Source organism: Mus pahari, chromosome 1 (assembly GCF_900095145.1).
Source record: "Mus pahari chromosome 1, PAHARI_EIJ_v1.1, whole genome shotgun sequence".
NCBI lineage: Eukaryota > Metazoa > Chordata > Mammalia > Rodentia > Muridae > Mus > Mus pahari.
Window position 1 is genome coordinate 167,002,570 of NC_034590.1, and position 21,131 is coordinate 167,023,700.

Here is a 21,131-nt window from a genome sequence, read left to right on the forward strand (position 1 = left end):
CATCAACATAGCAGTTCCTGCTCCCAGTAATTCTGGCCTACAGACATTTCAAAAGTAGCTGTGCATTAATTAGGGCGGTGGAGCAAGGGGAGACGCCACAGGGTTTGGAAACATCTCTCTATGAAGGTGTGTGAGGCATCCTTGTTCACCTATTCTGTGGAACAAATAGAGGCCAGCCAGTCACAGGTGTGCTTTGTAATGGTTGCGCTGAGTGAGTGTGACGGGTGACCATTAGTACACATCTGTGCTCTGGGAAGCAGGGCTGGATCTGAGCTGCCTGGGATGGTGACAGGGTTTCAGTATAGCCATTGGCTGGTCCCTGTCTTGCTCTGGGACCAGCAAGCCATACATGGGGGAGTTTCTGGTGGTAGTGAATTACATGGAGTATATTTATGGGCATTTGGATTCTATTTTGTTTATTGTGTTTTGTTTTTTTTGTGTTTGTGTTTGTGTGTGGTAGCATAGACGTGCATAGCTTGCTTTGTCCTGTTCTGAAGGAGTTAGATTCTGGTAAGAGGCTCTTCACTGAGCTGTCTTGACTGTCAGGACCATGACCTCGAATGTGAGTCAGCTTCCCTAGAGTTTGTAGCCCAGGTCCTTGTTCAGAGACCTCAGTAAAGCAGATACTACAGGACACTGGGTTTGGAAAAGGTAAAGGGGGGTGTGTGTAAAAATGTTTCTGGCATTTTAATCCCTGTTCCCCCTCAGTGTTAACTGTTGTTTTAGTTTAGTTCCCATGATGCTCCACTGTGACTGTCCCCAGTACCTTTTCTCCCAGTGTCTAGAGTGAACAGAATACCTGAAGATCTTAAAGAAGTGAGAGTTCCTGGGGGCTGAGGGGATGGGGAGACCCTAACTGCTTGGAAACCTCTCACTGCATTAGTTCATACTTTACACGGTTTCACTGACTCTAGAAGGACTCGTTTATCTCCGAGTTTTGTTTTGTTTTGTTTTTAATTGCTAGATCCTCCATGGCACCCCCTGTCATTGGCATAGTACAGTGAGGTGTTGTTATTGTTGTTGTTGTTGTTGTTGTTTTTCATGAGCTCTTCAAATACATTTGTTAAATACCACATTTTTAAGAAGGGTGTGTGACTTGGGTAGAGTGGTCATAGATCATCCATGCTCCCGTATCTGGGTGATGACTTCCTTCCAAGGCTGCATTTTCCCCTTTATGAGTCTAATGGGAAGGTGTTAGCCTAGTGGTTAACCACAGCATCCTTTATATTGTACAGATTGCATTTTGCCAAGTCCCTTTGTATTGAGTGTGGGCCTGCCACTGTGCAGGGTGCCTTGAGTGAGCAGTCTCATGCAGTCTTCATAACCCTACAGGACAGACATAGCACATGCCTGGATTTTATGGAGGCAGAAATGAAGGAGACTGAGGAGGTGGAGGGAAGAAGGAAGGAAGGGAGAGACACTCTCTGCCAGGTCAGAGAAGCAGGCTACACCCCTGCCCTCCTTAAGTGTCTCACTCTCTGTGAGAATCCGGCACAGGAATCATCCTAAAGGCACTGGCATAACAGAGGTAGTATCTGTGAGAGCTTTACTCTGAGTGTGAGGACCAGCCAACCCTTCTAGAAATCTGGTCCTCTGGTTGATGGGCTCTATTTTGTTCTACCATGTGTACCATGTCTGGTGGTTTTTAAGTGGTCTTATCCCAGACTGGGTGCAAAAGTTTCAGAGTACTCTAAAGATGAGTAGCATATAGTGCTCCACCCCAGCGGTGGGAAGAATATGCTGTGGGGAGAAAGGACCCTGGAGTCCAAGGTTCGAGAGACACAGGTGTTGACGAGAAGCCCTTTGTTGTAAGGGGTCCAGGTATTGACAGGTAGTGTGGGGCAGTAGGTAGACCCTGCCTTCTGCATATTTGACTATGATATGCCTCCTCACTTGGGAACAGACCAACCTGGATAGAGAGTTGGTCATGCAGTTTCTAGGAACCTACTTGTTAATGTAGTCAAGGTCATGGCCTAATAGAAAGAACTTCCACCCCCCTCCTAAAGCCAGGTGGCATCTAAAGCTTTCATTTGTTGTCCCCTCTCTCCAACTCCTACTTTAGCACACTACTGGAAAGTGTTGTCTGGGTGGGGGAAACAACCCAATTGTCTGAGGAGAGAATGATATAGGAGTATCGGCAGCAGTCAGTGAGCTCAGGCTTGGTTAACGTTATCTTTAACGGGAGCATCTAAGATGAAGAGGGAGAGAGAGAGTTAGTAAGTCTTACACCTAGCTTACTGTTGTACTTCTGTGGCCAGAGACAAAAAAAGGTTCCCCACATTCCCCACTAGTTCTGCTTGGGATTGGTGACAGAACCACCGTGTCCCCTGCCAACTCTTTGCTAATCATGACAGTGATGATGAACCAGCACAGTTACATACATAAACCTGCCATGTGTTAGGTCTGTGCAAAGTCCCCGCCATGTGCCCTCTGAGAACAAGGGCTTGATTCAAGAGAAACACTCATCTTTGGCCTCCAGGTTCCCCTGTGCCTGTGTGGCTCTCAAGCCTTGTCTCGGCCATGGTTAACAGAAGAAGCACTTTTATTACTCTATGCCAGGTCCTGTTTCTACTGAGAAGTGGCCTGGTATCAGGGTCCCCTAACTCAGTGGTGATGACAGCTAGCTTTCCTGCCCACCTCCAGCCCTGTCTACCTCCGTGGTGGCCATCACACCTGCCCAATGCTGATAGAAATGCCTAAAGCAGGTTCAGTCCTGTGACTACTGGCTCACATCCATCCCTCCTCATGAGATGTATGACCTATCTTGAGAGCAACCTGCATTCTTTCATGCTGCCAGGGGCCTGTCTTTCCAATCAAGTTGGAAACTTCTTGAAGGCAGCCCCGGTCATTTTTCTTTCTCCCAGGTCGCTCCCACCCATCCCTGTCTTGTCTGTTATCCCACTTCAGCTTTCTTTCCTACCTCCAAAGTGGGAGCGGATGTCTTTGCTCCTTCTCAACCATTCTTGACAGAAGGCTCTCCTAGGACTCTTCCCTTGAAGGATCTTCCTATACTTCCATGAACTGTGGCCACAGGCTTGGACACAACAGCCCTTGGCTTTTATGTACCCAGCCTGGTCACCATTGCTGGTTGCTGACTCCAAGAGACCATTCCTTATTTCAGACCTTCTGTAACTTACACCTTAACTGTTTTCATGTGCAAGATGGTAGCTAGGTCTTCTAAGCAACTGGCTAGCCCCTTTTCTCTGGAAGAGTTATGGTTTTATAGGACGCTGTAAACCAAGTGACTTGAGATGCTCTTTTGGGATCTTCTAGGACGACGTTTTTCTTCCCTGACATGCCATGGAGAAGCGACACTACTTGGTGATGCTTTTCCCATCCTTAGCTGTGGTCGGAAGTTACTCTTCCCATGTTTTATGCCTTTTCCCTCTATTAAAAATTACTGAAAAGGGAGCTGAAAGGAAGAGAGCTAACTGCTCAGTGGTCCCTGAACTCGGGAGGCGCTGGTGGGCAGTGCTGGAACCTGCCTTCTTCTTTTCTTTCTATGCAATTCCTTCTCCTTGATGTTAATACAACGTGTGCCCTTCCTAGACGTAATAAAAGGAAATGAAGACACGTTCTGAAATGAAACTTGACTCTAATCCATTCATCATCTAATACCAGCCTCTTTATCTTCTCTGCTACCTAATCTGGTTAAATGTCCCTGTTGTAGGATTTTAGTGAAAATCCCCTATTGGGAATAGGGTTTTTTGCAATTGGATTACTCTCAGTAAATGGCCCAGTAGTTCGCTTGTTTCAGCTTAATTTTTTTTTTCCTTTGTGATCTTACTGGGCTGAGTTATAGCCCAGCATGGGGGGTTGGGGTAGGGACAGAGCACACAGGGGAAGGGAGAGAGAGACGGGGTTTGTGGAAGGCACTGAGGAATATTTGAGATGTTTTTATTTTCTTTGTTTTCTGCTTCACCTCACCGTCTGCCCTGCCCAATACAACAAACCCATGTACTTCACCAGCCAGAACTGCCCATTTCTTGAATGTTCCCTGCTTATTAGCTCAATTCATCATTGTCCAGTTAATTTATGAGTTCTCCCTGACGGCCGCCTGATGAATATGGAGGTGCTGGCTGGGCCAGAGCTTTCTGGTTAAGTTCAGTCTCCCACTCAAAGGTGGGGTGGGGCTTCTCATCCAGGTTGAGTGAGTGGACACTTGCTTGCTGTGTCTCTGAGCCTGTGGAACCAGAGGGTGGCTAGGGAGGCTAGAGTGGGATTCTGGTCATACTGTTTTCGAAGCCCTCTCTAGGAGGGCCTAAGGGATGAAAGCCTCAACTTTCCACTCACCCGCTGATGGGAAAGTGAGGTCTTGGGTTCTAATGCAGATGTAGAGGAACTCAGAGGTGGATCTGAAGTAGGCCAGCGTGGAGAGCCAACCGCCTCTTACTTTAAAATGGATTAGCGAGGTGGGGAGTTTGCAGCGTTGAGGGCATCTTATGGCATCAAGCTGGGAGGGTGTTACAGGGGACACAGGCCCTGGCTCTGAAGCTCTGGGCTACGGAGACCCAGCTCACCGCGTCTCCCTTTGTTCTCCCTCCCTCACAGTCGAACAAAGTACCGGTGGTGCAACACCCCCACCATGTCCACCCACTCACGCCTCTCATCACGTACAGCAATGAACACTTCACCCCGGGAAATCCACCTCCACACTTACCAGCTGACGTAGACCCCAAAACAGGTAAGTTGGGGAACTCTGAAGGCCTCAGTCAGGAGCCTGGGCCAGGTGCGATGGGTGAAATGGGATCGGTGGGGCTCGGGGGGTGGGGGGTGTTCAAATTCACACCTGGGGGCTGATTGGGAAGTTCCATCTACAGGGATAAGATTTATGTCCGCACCTTTGGAGTCGGCTGCTTGGGAAAGCTGGCCTTGGTACTTTCCTAAGCTAACTAGGTAGCAATGAGATTACATCATGATTTTGAAGGAGTCCGGCCACTTGAGAGTGACTTGTTAAGAAGTGTACTCTTTAGGGACCACATCACCCGGAGTCTCTATTCCTTGCAGATCACCAGACCACTGTGCATTTTCTTCTCCCATTCCAATATATCGGATGTTTATTGTGAGCCCATTTTACAGATGTACAAACCGAAGCCAAGGAAGGTTTCCTCATTTTATCCAGCTGTGTCATAAGCAGAGGCTATGCACTGCATTCAGTCTCTGCGCCTGTCAGGAAGTCTACATTATAGTGCCCTCTACGTAAGGATCTAGTACGGCAGGCAGCCTCTCTGAGCCCTCTGTGTGGATGCTGGATGCCTCCTGGCAGTTTGACTGACTGGACGAGGTGGCCAAGCCTGCCGGAGGCTCCGCCAAGTACAAGGCTCCACTTGCAGCAGGCAGCATCTCATTTGAATAATGGTAGGCCAGGGAATAGCTTTTAAATGGTTATCGTAAACCATATGATTAACGTCTGAGGAGTGTTTATTTTCCTCTGCGAACATTCTTTCAAGTGTGCAAATGGCTCAGTGTAGGGTCCAAGCCCAGCTAATCTCTTTGCTTTCTGAAATAGAGAGAAAGCAAAGTGCGTCAAAATGTCACCCGGGGAGACTTAATTTACAGATTAAAAGCTTCCTGAATGAATTTCTTGAAAAATGAGATAGTTTTCATCCCCGTCCTGCCCCTTCGATCTTGGGTGAGTTCTGACGCACCGTGTCCATTTGGCCTCCCCCTTGGACTGGGCAGCTGGGCAGAGCCATTGCTCTCGAGCTAAATTGCTCTCCGGACTCCTCTTCCTGAGGATGAATGACCAGATGTGTGTCCTGTGCGGATAGGAAGTGAGCCGTGGTGTGTACTTTCAGCATATTCTTCCACGGGCCTCCGGGAGTAGCCCCTCTGGCCCGTGGAATCCCCAGTCAGCAAGTGAGGCTAGTGCCCACATATGCCTCTGCCCTCCAGGGAATCGTGGTCCAGAGCTGAACCCACCAAGCCCCCCAGCTTCTATCAGTTCAGTTCTGACTCCTGGGGCAAAGACACCACCTGACACTTGGTTTTTGCAGATTCTCTTCATGGGAGAATTGGCCTGCTTGAGGAGTTGGGTCTTTGTAAAGAAATCAGGTCACACCTCTGTGACTCATAGTGAGTTACAAGGCTGCCTGTAATCACAGCACTTAGGAGGCTAAGAAGGCAGGAGGGCTGTGAGTTCAAAGTCGATGTGGGCTGTATAGTTAGACTCCTGTCTCAAAACATTAAATTTAATTATTTAATTATTTAAGCCTTACAAATCAGAAGTATAGCTCTTACATAGGCAAGCCACCAGAAATAAAGGGTAACTGACCCAGTTCCAAAGCAAAAGGAGTTAATAATTATCAGTTGCTCACCTGAAGTATGCCAGTAATTTTAATTTTTTTTTTATTACTTGAAGTAATCACTTTAAGTAATCACTTTAGTCATATGAGGCAAAAATACCCAAGATGGCGACTCCTTGGTCTCAATCAGTCAATCACACCAGCCCATCTAGAATGAGCTAACTCACTGTTCAAACGGATCTGTAGGAAAATAAGAAGGCTGGGACAGTCCTACCCCCACACCCCTCCTCCCCAAAAGCCAGGAATGGCCTCCAGCTGGGATATGAAAAGAGACAGGCCCTTTCCTTATTCGCTCCTTGCTGCCCCTCCCTCCATAGTCCTTCTTCCTCCGTACCAAAAAATCGCTGCTTCTTCTTGCAGGAATCCCAAGGCCTCCGCACCCTCCAGATATCTCTCCATATTACCCGCTGTCGCCCGGCACCGTAGGACAAATCCCCCATCCGCTAGGATGGTTAGTACCACAGTAAGCAGTTCCAGTTTTTAATTCCCTTTTTGTTTCTTGCATGAGCATGCTTATTAGTTTGCGTGTGCATGTGTGTATTCATGTGTGTGAGTGCACATGCATGTGTGAGTGTGTACATACACACACATGGCTGAGTGCATGTTTACAGAGGGACAGTTGGTGGGACAACACAGGGACAATGCTCTTGAAGTATCCTGTGGGTTTGCAGAGGGATTACACCATTTCAGTGAATGACATTGAAAAGGGTCAGTGGTGATTGCCATTGTGAACCCACTGTCCCCCAAGATGACCAAAAGTGACTCTGGGAACCACAGAAGCCTATTGTGGCAGTGGCAACCCAAACTGGACTCATGGTATTGGGTAGGACTGAAGAGAATCGCAGCTACGACCTCAACCTTCACCCCAAAGGCTGATAGCAACAGTGGAAGGAAGGAAGGAAGGAAGGAAGGAAGGAAGGAAGGAAGGAAGGAAGGAAGGAAGGAAGGAAGGAAGGAAGGAAGCTCATGCCGTCTTCCAAGCATCTCTGAGAGTCTCTGCATGGCTGATGCTTTGCCCAGCTATGGGGCACAGAGGGATAAGGGGGACCCTCCATGGAGCATTGGGGGCCGGGCTGCCTGAACGTTGACCCTGGGCCCTGGCATGATGTGTTTAGAATTCAGAGCAGAAAGGCCTTTCATGTGAAGTTTATCTTGTACTGCACAGCATGTGCTGCGAGCATGCACGTAATGTTTGACACTCTTATGTTTTTACACATCTATCTCTCTATTTTACCAGTGACCTCTAACATTAGAAAACAGAGGGCAATGTGGAGGGCTGAAAGAAGTTGTTAAATTTGGGTCTTAGTGAAGGCAGATTTTTGTAGTCTTAAAGATGGTGAAATTTAGGACTAGGACCCCACCCTAACCTTTTTCTCCGGTGGATCAGCGATCCTTTGCTGTGTGCTTTCTTGTTGGTCTAAAAACAACAGGTCGCACTACGCCATAGCTACACTAAGTCTCCTGTGGTTTCCGTTTCTTTGTCTTATTTTTGTTTGGTGAGGTAGATGGGAGGGTTGGACCTAGTGATTCTCCACCCGGAAGGAACTGAGCCTCTATACTTCAGTCATCCCTTTCTGCTGATGAGGGGATACGGAAGGCGAGATGAAAAGGAAAAGCCACCTCAGACAAGCCTCTGTCAGGGAAAGTTGTGTGTCTTTCAGGAGGATGCTATTCTGCATGCTGCTGTATTTTTTAATTATTGTAATGAGGTGTGATTGTCTATTGGTTACCCACAATTCTTCTTAGGGACTCTCCCCCCCAGAAACTCTTGTCAACACTTGTTAATTTGACAAAAGGCTACAAATTAAGCTCTGTTAATTTAATGTTTTCTCACTGAGATCTAAATACCGAAAGAGGCCCAAAGCGCAAGTGAAGTCCTTTGATTCGCTGTCCTTTATTTTGGTATAAATTTACATTCATTATTGTTTTCCTTTGGATGTGGAGCCCTCAATTAGTGTGATGGCTCCATTAAAGCAAGCGAGCCGTCGCCTTTAATTATTACAACAAAACACCTAGTCTCGGCTTGGGGAGAGGGTCTCTATTGACATAAGCAGAGGTTATAAAATTTAATTAGCCATTCCTATCAGATTTATGGCATTCAAATTGTTCTGTGTTTCTTCCCTTTGATCCTGCCTGTACAATCCCCAAGATTTTTGTTCTGATCAAATGAGAATAAAGCTTACTGTACGAAGAGAACGTCCCCCTTCTTTTTCCCTTTCTTGTGCCCACCCCCGGCCCTCATTTCTAGTCTCTCACTTCTTTTTACCCCTTTTTTGTAGGCAAGGTCAGCCTGTGTACCCAATCACGACAGGAGGATTCAGACACCCCTACCCCACAGCGCTGACAGTTAACGCATCTATGTCTAGGTGAGTTGCTGTGACTTCTTGTGAAGCCCTTTTGTCAGGCCACCCAGGGCCCATGGACATGTGCGGATATAATAATATAAACCACTCTTCATTAGACTTTACTCCTGAAAAAACACAGGAAGTTACCTTGACCTTTCAACGTAAGTGACGCTGATCTAAAATTTTGGGAGTCTATCCATGGAGCAACATACTGTCACACGTTAAGAAGGCAGGGTGGGGCTCAGAGAGGTTCGGCAGTTAAGAGCACTTGATGCTCATGAAGAAAACTTGGGTTCGGTTCCCAGCATGCACGTGGCAACTCACAACCATTTGTAACTCCGGCTCCAGGGGATCCAGTGCCCTCTTCTGGCCTCTGCTAGCATGTGGTGCACATACCTGCAAGCACAGATAACTCACACACTTGAAAATAACTCTCTGAAGATGACAGCAGCCAAGTCAGGGGAAGCAGCTGGAATGGCGTCACTTTTGAAATCATTGTTCCTCTGTTGTCCTCTGCTGGGTAAGGAGGGAGGAAATGAAGAAAACTTATGATGATTATTCAGAGAATTTGTAGAAACTCTGGTGGGTGTTCTCTGACCATTTCAGATGCTGGTTCACAGTCTGATATAATAAGCTATATTCTAGCCCCTCAGAGCAGCAATGTCCAGTAGAAACCTGATGGGAGCTACTCTGCATTTTGCATTCTACATTATTTTTACCTTTTTTTCCCTCCCCCTTCCCCCACTTACATGTCAAGTCACTTTAAGAAGGTCACCCTCCTCCCCCTACGGTAAAATGTTTTTGGTGACACATTGTATCTGCCACTGACCTGTACAATGCTGCTAAATCTTTGAAAGTTGTAAAGAAACTATGTCTGCATCCATTCCTACAGACTCATACTTAAGCATATAAGCATATATACAGTGTATGTATGTATCCCAGGACTCATTTTCCTCTCTCTAATTAATTCTGGCTAATATTTTTCAGTGACTGCCAGTTTATTTACAAACTGGTTGGCAGTGGTATGTTTAAGTAGTCACTAATTGCCCCTAATGATAGTTTTAGTTTCTGTTCATCCGATTTTCCGTTGAGTTAATTAAATCGGTGGAGGTTTAGACTTTCCTGATGGGCTGAAGCAACCAATCCATTTGGATGATGCCCCCTGATTCAATTAGCACGCACTGCACGGCACGGATGCTGTCCCCCAGCCGGCCAGCCTCTGTCTCTGTGGTCTGTGGCCAACATGGGGAGCCAAAAAAATGGGAGAAGGGGCCGCAGAGAGTGCCTGGCATGTTTCCTTTCCTGCTTGCAGGAAAGCAACTTTGGTCGTGGGACTTGCACCCACTAACAGAAGTATGCCACAGTATGGCTAGAGTTTATAGTGCATGCATGAATATCATGCAGCCTGAAAGACCCATTCCCCACGTGTGATGGATCATCCTAATTTCAGAATCCGCGCCTGTATGAGTTAGGTAGGAAAATGATTTTCTGCAGTCTCTCCATTGGAGAAAGCAGAAAGGTTACCCACTCATTAGATAATGTCGTCACAGTCCCTGTAAAGCTTGAGAGCAAACGGGGAACCTCCTGGGAGGAGAGAGGGGGGCCTGCTTATGATCCCAGCTCCATCCCGGCATTCACATGCCGCTCCTGATTCTTTTCCTGCTTGTTTGTTCTGCGTATCCAGAGGTTGAAAGCGATGAAGTAATCGTAGGATGGGGACTGGGGGTTAAGCTTATTGATTGAATTATCATTAGGAGTCTAGCTGATGATTTATAGGTCGCAGAGGGTGGAGGGAAAGAAGGGGGTGGTGGGAAGAAAGGTTGGGGGCTGGCAGTACAGGGCAGGGGGGGGGTGGCCGATTCCCCAGGTAGGCCAAATGAAAGGTAGCTAGTTAGAAAGCGTATACAGCAAATTAAATACATTATTGTGGTAATGGGGCGACAGAAGTATAGGTCTATTATACGTATGGCAGTTATAGCGAATGTAGGCAGCTTGCCCTGTTCCAGAACACCCTTTGATATTTATTCTATTCAGCAGCAGGGCCAGGACTTCTCAGAATTAAGTGATGGGTCATTATACTTTAAACACCATGGAGAAGCCTAGATTGGCAATTAAACAGCTCTTGCTGACACTCACTTGTGCCACCCTGTGACCCCCTTTAGATTGAGATGTTGGAGCTCCGGGCCCTCAGCCTGCTAAATTGGGCAAGGCTCTTCTCCTGACGAGAGCAGGCCCTGAAATCTGCCGGCTTCAAAGGGAGCGAGATCATGTATAAACCATAATGTAGGTGCACCGTGGCTCACAAAAAATAAGGCAGGAAGAGATGAAATGTTACAAGTGCGAGAGGGGGTGGCGAGAGAATAATGACGATCCGCACGCGACTCAAAGCAGGACGGCTGCACGGGAAAATGCATCCCACGGCCTGTGCATAAAATCAAGGCCGGCAGATGACGTGCCGCTCACAGAAATGTGTCAACAGTGAGGCAAAGTGAGAGTGAGCGTGAGAGAGGCCCCTGAGACAGCCAGAAACAAAAATTAGTTGTCCTTAACAAGTTAAGGTTCATCATTATATTCTGGCTTCCAGCCATGAAAACAGACAGGGGTGTATAATGAGCTGCTTAGAATTTTTTTGAGGGTGTTTCATGAGGCAGTTGTCTGTAGAAAGGGGGTTCATAGGTGAAGGTGCATGTATCCTGTGTGAAGATGTATAACTGTTGTACCTTTTCCACGCGCACCAACGTGTGGAGGTCAGGGGACTCGAGAGCGCGCATTCTTTACGGTGGTACCCAGCTCTGCCTCCACCCCAAAATGAGCTCCAGCCTTGGTGCCTGTCTCGTGTTTGTCTGCACACAGAGATCACACGTGCCCACATGGGGTTTCTGTCTTTCTCTCCTTCATGTGTTTGTTCACATATTCTTACACTGCAGGAAAAGGACATATATGTATTTGAGACTTTCATAGTAAAAAGCTTCTTTCTACCCGCCCTTCATTCAATCTTCCGGTAGCTTGTGTTCTTAACTGGCCTTTGCTCTCTGGGCTGGGAGCGATGGGAGGAACGGATGTGACATCAGAGCTCAAGGATTTATGTCTCCTTTTTTCAGTTTTTAGGGGGTGGGATGTTGGTTTGCTCTCCCTGCCCCCCTCCCTCCTGCACCCCCAATCTCTCTGATTCCTATTGAATCATGTCATTGTTTCCAAACTCCAGTTCTGCCTTAAGCCTGCAAAAGTGGCCAGAGGGTGGGATTTCTGAGGCAGGTGTCTACAGTGACTCTGGGGACCCTGCAAAGATCCGTGTTCTCTGTGGATATATTTGTCTCTGTTAAGATATACTGAGCCTATTCATTCTTCAAGTTTTTTGAAATACCTTTTCAAACGAACATTTTTATATTATTTGTCTCTCTGATCCACTTACAGAGGAACTTTGTAAATAAATACAAGAGCCCTTTGAAATACTCACTGTGATGAAGTTTCACTGAAACCCCTCTCCTAGACCTCCCAGAACTCATTTCTCCAGAGCAGGATGCTGGTCCACGCTGGTCCCTGGGTGATAGTTGTCCTCTTCTGGTTTTAGTCGTATTAGAAGGGCAGCCATTGCTTCAATCCAGCCTGGATTTGCCACACCTGAGCAATCTGTCCTTCTCCCCCTTTGCCCTATTTTTGTATACACTGTGTGCTTCTTCAGTTGAGGAGGTCTCTTTCTACCACACAAACCAAACATGTCATAAGATGTGACAGCTGTCTGTCCTGTAGCTAGCTGAGAGTCTGCCCTGGCAACAGTGGGTTTAAGACCAGCTTTTGTGTCCTGGCAAAACTGTGTGTTGGGAAATGCCAATTCAAGGGACTGAAGTGTGTTCTGGGGAACTTTCCCAGAAGTAAGTGCTGTTAGAGGAGCTGCTAACTCCTGACTGTTTTTCCTACAAATACAATTTTTATCATTTATAAGGCTTTTGAATGAGGCACAAATAACCTATTAGGCAACAGTAAGAATAATACTTACTGGAGAAAGGGCATGTAAATCAGAATTCAGTGCTTCAGAGAGAGAGAGAGAGAGAGAAAGAGTGTGTGTGTGTGTGTGTGTGTGTGTGTGTGTGTGTGTGTGTATGTGTGTGTGTACACACACATATTCAAACACCCATGACTTAAGATGAGAGTTGTTTCTCTAGAAGAATAGTTCCCTCTCTGTTTCATTCACTCTCTCATATCACTCTCAAATGGTGGGCACAGTAACGAAAAAAAAAAAAAAAATTGGATTTCTCTGTATCACCAGAATGAGGCCTAATGAGGCATTCAGAACACCGTCAAGACATGTATGTACATTTCAACCCCATTAATATTTTATTTAGCTGTCAATATACAACAAAAGATATCACCTGTTCTTCTAGCAGTGATCAGGGCTCAGGAAATCACCTTCTTAGGTGCTGAAGGTTATGCCTCAAAATCCAAATGGATGTGTGATTTCTGGCTGGTAGTCCAAGCCTACTTTTCTACCCAAGTACATCAGTTGAATTTGTCTTTTGCTAAAGATGTTAAAAATAGTAATGTCTCATGTCAGTAGCAATAACGAAGGGGAAGACTGGCTTTAATGACATTATGAGAATCATTATGTTTAATTTATCACTAATTAATGCTGACAGGTTTCATATGCCTTGGGTTGCTTTCATGTGAATGTTACTGCGCTTTTTTTTTTTTTTTTGAAATAGTGTGTACACATCCCTCCTCATTCATTCATTTTGATTCTGACGATTTACACAGCTTTCTGTCCTCTAGGTTCCCTCCCCATATGGTCCCTCCCCATCACACTCTGCACACGACCGGCATCCCTCACCCGGCCATCGTCACACCAACAGTCAAGCAGGAATCCTCCCAGAGTGACGTCGGCTCACTGCACAGCTCGTAAGTGTTACCGCGTTGTTTCATCATGATCTGTCGGCTTGCTGGCCAGCCTCTCCTGTTTTGCTCCTAGTGAGCATCTGGTCCATGTGGAGGAAATGCTCTCTAGCAGAGCTCTCCAATTGTCTCGCTGCTGCTTCAGAGATCTCCGTGGCGTGCACTTGAGTGGACTGGGGGTGGCAGTCACTCTCTGCTAACCCTTGAATGAAACATTGGGGGCTTGGTTCAGCGAGTGAGACAAAACCCTGAGAAGCTGGGTCCATCACCCTGAACTGGGAAAGTGACTATTTCAGAAAATCTCAGCAACCGTGCCTCCTCTTCCAACTGTTGGTGCATGATCTTGGGGGCCGAGGGTGGAGGAGACTGAAAGTGAAGAAGAACTTTTTACTTGAAACTGATACCAGGCTCGGGGAGGAAGGAGGAAGAAGAAGGAGCATGGGATCTGCTTTGGGGGGAGGTTGACTCCATGGTTGTTTATTGGATGGTATAGGCCCATCTCCTTTTGCCTCTATCCAGAAAGCATCAGGACTCCAAAAAGGAAGAAGAGAAGAAGAAGCCCCACATAAAGAAGCCACTTAATGCATTCATGTTGTATATGAAGGAGATGAGAGCAAAGGTGGTGGCCGAATGCACACTGAAAGAGAGTGCAGCCATCAACCAGATTCTCGGGCGCAGGGTAGGTGCGCCCCCACCCCCCACAACCCCACCCCATAGAGCAGAACCACAGAGATGGACCAGAAGCGCTGTGTCAGGTGGTACTTTCCATTCATTATCTAGAGCATTTCTGCCCAACCCTGCCCCTCTGAATCTCTGTATGGCTTCCATCTGTCAAGACCATTGTGCTTTTGAATGGCATTTGGGATAGCCACATCCCTGACCTACCTGTTATAGATACAGCAATGGTGGGGGGGGGGCATAGAGGACAGATATGCTTTCTATGAGTACCCCTGTTAGTGCCCAGCGAGCTGTCAGTATCTGCACATTCCACCATGTCTGGGTGAACTTGTGCTCTCACAAAGCATCGAGTCTCATTTATCGCCATGGCGTAGATTGTGATGTTTCTGTGTCTTTCTCTCCCTGCCCCGTGTTCCCCACAGTGGCACGCCCTGTCCAGGGAAGAACAGGCAAAGTACTACGAGCTGGCCCGGAAGGAACGACAGCTTCACATGCAGCTGTACCCTGGCTGGTCTGCACGGGATAACTATGTATGTGGTCCGCTTTCCGGAGAACTCAGTCTTTGTGCATATACTGGGCGTCTGTGAGGACCCAGAGGATGGCTTAATGCCTACTTGAACTAAGCCTCAAGACCGTTCACTCTGTCCACTGTTGGGATCTGTCCCTGACCCCTAACTGAGGAGCTTGGCATAGACTGATTTAGGACATCTGTACCTCTTTGCCTACCCTTTAGAAAAAGTGGAGCTTCAAAGTGCATCTGAAAGGACTTAGAGTCCAGATTGAGCTCCTGCCATGAGTGGTTCTGCTTCATAAAGACCACACTGAGTGCAGGAGTGTGTTTTACTCCTCACAGGTCTTCAGCAGGGTGTGCACCCATGGGGAGGAGAGCCAAATACGCAAGTGCTGCCAGGTTGTCTTAGGAGTTGGGAGCATATTTCATCCTGAGAAAGGCATGATGGGAGTATCCCTGGAAGTAGCCAGCCGAAGTCATCTTTTGTTAGGGAAGCTGAAAGGGCTCTGGGCTCCACAGCGGTAGAAAAGGATGTGTCACATGACACGCGTGTCACATGACACACATGTCGCATGACACGCGTGTCACATGCTTCTGACCTCTATTGCTTGACTCTGTCTTGCTTCTTAGACATCATCTTAACATGATTGTTGTTTTCACTTCTTGCGTTGATGGCATACTACAACTCCGTTCTTCTCTGGAGTCCTCTGTTACTTCTCACCAAATATCCTGATCCTGCATTTGGCCCAACGGGTCTGAGTTTTTTCTGCCTAAGTGGAATCGCCTCTGCTTTGTCTCTTTATTGCATCATAGCTGGTTTCAGAAACCTTCTTTTCCCATCTACTCTGATGTTAACATCCAACTTGTCTTGCAGCCAGCACGGGCTCTCCTTCCTCTTCCCTCTCCGGAAGGTCCCAGGGCCAGGAGAATGTTTGCCTGTTGCTGCTGTAGGGGAGAAGGAGGATGGACTCCATTCATCTGAAGAAGGGCTAGCTCTTTCAACTCTCTTCACTCTTTTCCTCACACCTGTAGCAGGAGCTGGCTCGCCTGCTACTGACCATGTAGACAAGGAGACTTGACTGTGCTTCATTGCCATGCCCCCTACCCATGATCCTCCAGGTCTCCCTTCCTAGACAGCACCTCTGCTCCTGAGAGAGCAGCTCTTGGCACTAGCAGATCAGCATCATGAGCTGTCAGCTATGCGGGAGCTTTCTGCTTGTTTCTGTGTGTGCACTGCTAGAACACCTTTCCTTTGGGATTGAGAAGAAGAGATGAGCTGTTGACCCTTCCCATGCACTATCCGTGTACCCACACCCAATCCCAGGTCAGCTTCAGCAGCAGACAGCTTCCTGTACATATTCAACGGTATCATCTCGGGATAGCTGTCATCCCGACTTGTAATAGTTCCAAGAGGTCAACTCTAGCTTTGGCTCTTTACAGACCAATCCGCAAGTCATCGAAAGGGTATCCCAGGGCGGGATGCAGCTTCTCTATGGCTACTGCATCCCGAGGCATCCCAGGCATCCGAATCTTCATAGGGCCTTCACATAAAAGGTGCACAGTTGGTGGACCATGTGTCACTCACACTAGGCTCAGGGTAGGTGGCACCTCCTGGGATTGTTCAGGACGAACTCTCCCAAAGAGACAGGCAGACTTTGGTGGCAGTGTCAGAAGCATTCATGTTTGACTTGCAGGGAATCGCTTAGACCCTGTCCAGAGCCTTCTGTGATGTGCTCTCCAGACGTTTCAGAAGGGTCCCATGGCACTTCCCCTGACCACTGCATGGGAAGGTAGCTGGCTAATGGGAGCCACTGAGGTGATGGGAGGACCGGGTTAGAGTGATTCGGATGCAGGACTGCAGGAACTTGATCTCTTGGCTCTCAGGCTCCTCCTGTCTCGGCATCTCATTACACACGTGTGGGAATGAGTTTGCCCCTTCCTTCTGTGCACCAGGGAAGAATTTCACCTCTGGGTTTGATTCTGGTGAGAACTGGTTGACATTCCTTTTTCATCAATTTGATGAAGGAGCTTCTGCAGAGAGCCGAGGTTACGGTGAAGCCCAGGAGGTTCTCCTGGGAAATGTGTCCCGCGTCAGACTTTCCTGTCTTTCCAGCCAAGTGTGCCTTTATGTCACTACCTTAGTGAAGTGCATTGGAGTGAAACCCAATCTGGGTGCTCAGTCTTGACCTGTCCTTCAGGAACCCGGAGAAGCTAGCTGGGTACCATAGTAACAGCCAGTTGACCCAGCATCACAGTAGAGCATTCCTTCTTCTTTCCTGACTTAAAGGTTCTATGTGCCCACTTGTTTTCTTTCTTTTGTTTATCTCTTATGCTTTCTCTTGTTACAGTTAAAGAGGAAGTGGCCTCCTCTTACATACTCATGTCCTCGTCCCATTAAAACCCCATCCCTGTCCATTTGGAGTTAGTATCTGCACAGCACTTCACTCAACCATGGACATGCCCTCATCCCAGGTGTCACGGCACAGCAGAGAATTCTGTAGGGGACTGTGAGATAGCCCTGGAGTATGTTTGGGGGTGATACAAGCACCCTCCAGCTATACTGTTTCTCTTGAGTTTTTTCCCTGGTTCCTAAGTCAACTGTTGTCAAGCCGCCTGCCCACCCACTCAGAGGCAGCCGTGTGGCTTTTCCTTCCGTTGCCTTCCCATTGCATGCCAAGAAACACAAAAGGATCTAGTGTATACCTGCACATAGGGTCACAGCACATGTCATTCAGTGGCACAGACAATACACTCCGATATCTGAGAAGCCCTCTCTGAATATTTGGACTCATCCAAGCCTGACACAACCTTAGGGTTGCTACATACATCCCCGATCCTTCTCTCTTTGGTGATGATGTCACTGTCCCAGGAAAACCTTTAAGCCAAGGTGGCAACATTTAGATAGTCTCAAGCATACAGGTCTGTAAGGCCACAGTTGCCTCATATGGGCTGAAGAGCTCCCTGCTGCCCTGCTGCCCTGCTGCCCTGCTGCCCTGCTGCCCTGCTGCCCTGCTGCCCTGCTGCCCTGCTGCCCTGCAGTGGGCCTGGTATACCCCAGATCCTTGCTCATTCATTTGACACAGTCAGGCTGAAGGGTGATAATGACGTAAGGCAGTCTCCTCACCCCTGAGGTGTCAAAGAATGGCTTCTGTGGAGAGCCGAGGACAGTACTTGGTAGAAGACATGGTCCGGGACTGAAGCAATTGCTTTGAGACCACTTGGTCAGTACTTGGGTTTTCTCCTGCCTCCACCTTGTCTTAGCTGTGACATCTCAAGAGTATTCCCTGGCCTCTCTGTACCTGTTTCCTTATCTGTGTCATTGGACTGACGACAACATGTGTGTTGTGTAGCGCTGTTGCCAGTTTGGTCACGCCTGGTTCCTTATGCGTACTTGACAAATGCTGGCCGTTGCTAGTGTTAGGAGTGGCCATTACAGTGAAAAGCTAGACTTAGAACAGTCCATAATTTTAATATTTGTTAGGAGCTAGCCATTCTCACAGCATGACAATATGGGTTATACAGACGCCTCCCGGTTTGCCATGGTTAGACTTACCATTCTTCAACCTCGTGGTGTTGTGGAAGTGCACCCCTACAAGCCACTCTGCTTTCCACACTTAAGAAAGCATGCAGTCTGTGGCACAAGCCACTCGATGCTTTACACTGAGGCAGGCTTCGTGGTAGACAACGTTGCCTACCAGTAGGCTACCTGTGTGTGTTTAAAGCAGGCGGGGCTAAGGTGTGAGATCCTGAATGTTGGGTGTAATGCATGCATTTGTGGATTGTAATCTCAGGGACCAGTGATATGGTTGCTGGGGTATAATCAGAGGAATCTGTAGCCAACATAAGAGAATGAGGGGTCCCTTCCCTTGGCTTATGCGTGTCAGCCCTGCAGTTGTGAGTTTCCCTATTGGTTTTCTTTTGTAAACACCCCTACTCCCACTCTGTACCATTTTTTTTAAAAAAGAAGGATCGCGCTCCATTTCAGAAAGAAACCATTTTGGTAGGGACACGTCGGCCTTGATAGTGAGAGGCTGCGGGGTAGGCCAGCTATGGACCACTGAAGGCTCCAGGTTTCTCTACTCCCTTGGAAGTGGATTCATCCTGCTTCTGGCTGTGGTTCTCCTTCCCTCCCTCAACCTTCTTGCCTCCTTCACTTCCCCTTTATGGAATCAGATCCTCTAAGTCAGGTTGAAGATTGATCTTCCTGCTGGGCCCCTTTTTTTCCCTCCCAAGAAATGTGTGTCTATCCCCCATCCCCCGCCTTGACCCCCCAACTCGGCAGTGTTCAAGAATTAGATTAGATAGATTTGGGAGAGAGGCAGCGATAGCAGACTGGTCCCCTCTTCTGGCTCCCCTGCCCTATGAACCCAGACCTCTCCCTCCTGGTCTATTTCTTGGCCTAATCTCTTGCATTTCTTCTGTTCATCCAGGGGAAGAAGAAGAAGAGAAAAAGAGACAAGCAGCCGGGGGAAACCAATGGTGAGCAAGGAGAGTCAGGGAGGTGAAGGTTGGAGGACCACTCTTATGTCAGGCTTCCCTCTGGGGGAGGCAGGAGAAATCCAAGGCCAGGACATTGTGGGGAACCCATCTTAGGCAGCCTTTTTTTGTTTATGTGTTTTTAATTAATTGCTTCATGACTGCCCTTTTAAAGCTAGTAGCATCCATTGTTGCATGAAAAGCCCGTTGTAACCCTAGCGGAATGTGTTTTTAAGTAACTGCCAAGCCTGTAACTAGAGGGCCAGCGTCAGGCACTCCTCCACCGGGCTTTAGCCAGCCTGCTTATTCTGTGTGTGTCTGAGGAGGGATGAGGGGGTTAGGGGGCCAGGAGGGGCGTGTGTGAGTGTTGGGTTTTAACTGGGCTGTTCCTGAATGCTCCGATGCATGCCTTTACAGTGGTAAATTGCACCCATTTTAAATTAAGGAGGTTTGTCATTCAGTAGGAAGAAACTAGAAATACTGCATAGGCAATCAAGGTCCCTAAGGCCAGGCTTTGACAAACAAACAAAAAAAGTTTGAAGGCTTTGTGTAATTTGTTCTTTTTTTTCAGAACACAGCGAATGTTTCCTAAATCCTTGCCTTTCGCTTCCTCCGATCACAGGTGCTAATGTGCTTTTGAGTCGTTAAAATAGTTTGATAAACTGTTTTTTTTTTTTCATTTTTCTTGCCATTTATAGTCATATTAACATTAAACACATACAACATTTGAACATCCTTTAAAACGATCGTCTACACAGTTGCGTTATGTTTCAGTAGATTTTTTTTCCCAGTTGCTTTCGTTGATTTTATTTATTTATTTATTTATTTTTACTTTAACTTCTGTCTCATTTTATCTATTGTTCCCGTAACAGTTGTTTATGCAGCATTGAACAGTGGTTTAGAGCTGAACTAACTGTGCAAATTGAATATGCAGTATTTCTTTAAAAGAGACTGATAAAGAAAACAAAAATGGAACAAACTCAGTAATAAACCTCCTTAATCTAATGGCATTATTTTCTGTTGCCCCACTAAGTTTCCTCACGCCAGCATGCCATCGCAGTATGATTTTTTTTCCTTTGCTTTTTATTTATTTACTTTTGTTTGTTTGTTCTTCCTTTCGCTTTTTGGCTTTTATCATCTACAAATCTGCTAGCAGATTACTGACCATGCCTGCTTCCAAGCCTGCTAGGAGCTCCTAACATCTAATAGCTCATGGCCTGTTTACCCTCTCCTCCCTCCTAATATTAATGAAAGTAGATTAAAAAAAAAAAAAAAAGACATCCCAAAAGCTGCAATATCCCAATACCCACAACCCTTTTCTTTCTTTATTTCTTTCTGTTTTTGCTTCATTTCGTTCTGTGTTTATTTATAGTTTTTATTCTTTGTTCATTTGTTTCTTTTCAAAACTGTGGTACTCAGAAGAAAAAAGCATGTGACGAATTTAACCTTCCCTCCACTTTATTTTCTTCTTTGATAAAAAGAAAATTAAGAGAGAGAGAGAGAAAAAAAAAAGCAGAACTAAAAAACAAACAGAGGAAAAAAAATAATTGAAAGAGCAAGTTCTTGGCCATTGCCGTCCTTTGGGCGGCTGGAGCCAGATCTGACAGTCCTTGATAAGGGATACTGCAGCTTTATTTGCAACAGCTATTGCACAAGTTGAATAAGTGTGATTTTTTTTTTAATTTTTTTTTTTAATTAAAGAAAGTTTAAAAAAAGAAAGAAAGAAAGAAAGAAAGAAAGAAAGTCAATATTTTGCTATTAGTAACCCGGTCATTGATTTATTCCCTTTTTTTATTTTTATTTTTTTCTTGTTTGTATCTCTCTCTCCCCCTCCCTTCCCCTTCTCTTGGCCTCCCTCTCTCTCCTCTCTCTCTCTCCCTGCCTCTTCCTCCTCCTCCTCCTCCTCTTCCTCCTCCTCCTCCTCCTCCT

General features: G+C 46.8%; 1 protein-coding gene across 33 annotated transcripts in view; it reads left to right on the plus strand.

Annotated features, from left to right (window-relative positions):
• The window catches only part of Tcf7l2 (transcription factor 7 like 2), a 190,792-nt gene that overhangs the window by 161,915 nt on the left and 7,746 nt on the right, over positions 1 to 21,131 (plus strand). For 10 of the 33 annotated variants that reach the window (XM_021187795.2, XM_021187678.2, XM_021187787.1 and 7 more), the window contains 7 exons: positions 4,552 to 4,684; positions 6,666 to 6,768; positions 8,585 to 8,671; positions 13,418 to 13,543; positions 14,057 to 14,216; positions 14,638 to 14,745; positions 19,157 to 19,205. In XM_021187795.2, the coding sequence (XP_021043454.1) occupies positions 4,552 to 4,684; positions 6,666 to 6,768; positions 8,585 to 8,671; positions 13,418 to 13,543; positions 14,057 to 14,216; positions 14,638 to 14,745; positions 19,157 to 19,205 (766 nt within the window). Of the gene's footprint in view, positions 1 to 4,551; positions 4,685 to 6,665; positions 6,769 to 8,584; positions 8,672 to 13,402; positions 13,544 to 14,056; positions 14,217 to 14,637; positions 14,746 to 19,156; positions 19,206 to 19,773; positions 19,825 to 21,131 lie in introns of all 33 variants that reach the window. The other 23 variants (XM_021187659.2, XM_021187873.1, XM_029536738.1 and 20 more) reach the window with 6 other exon arrangements.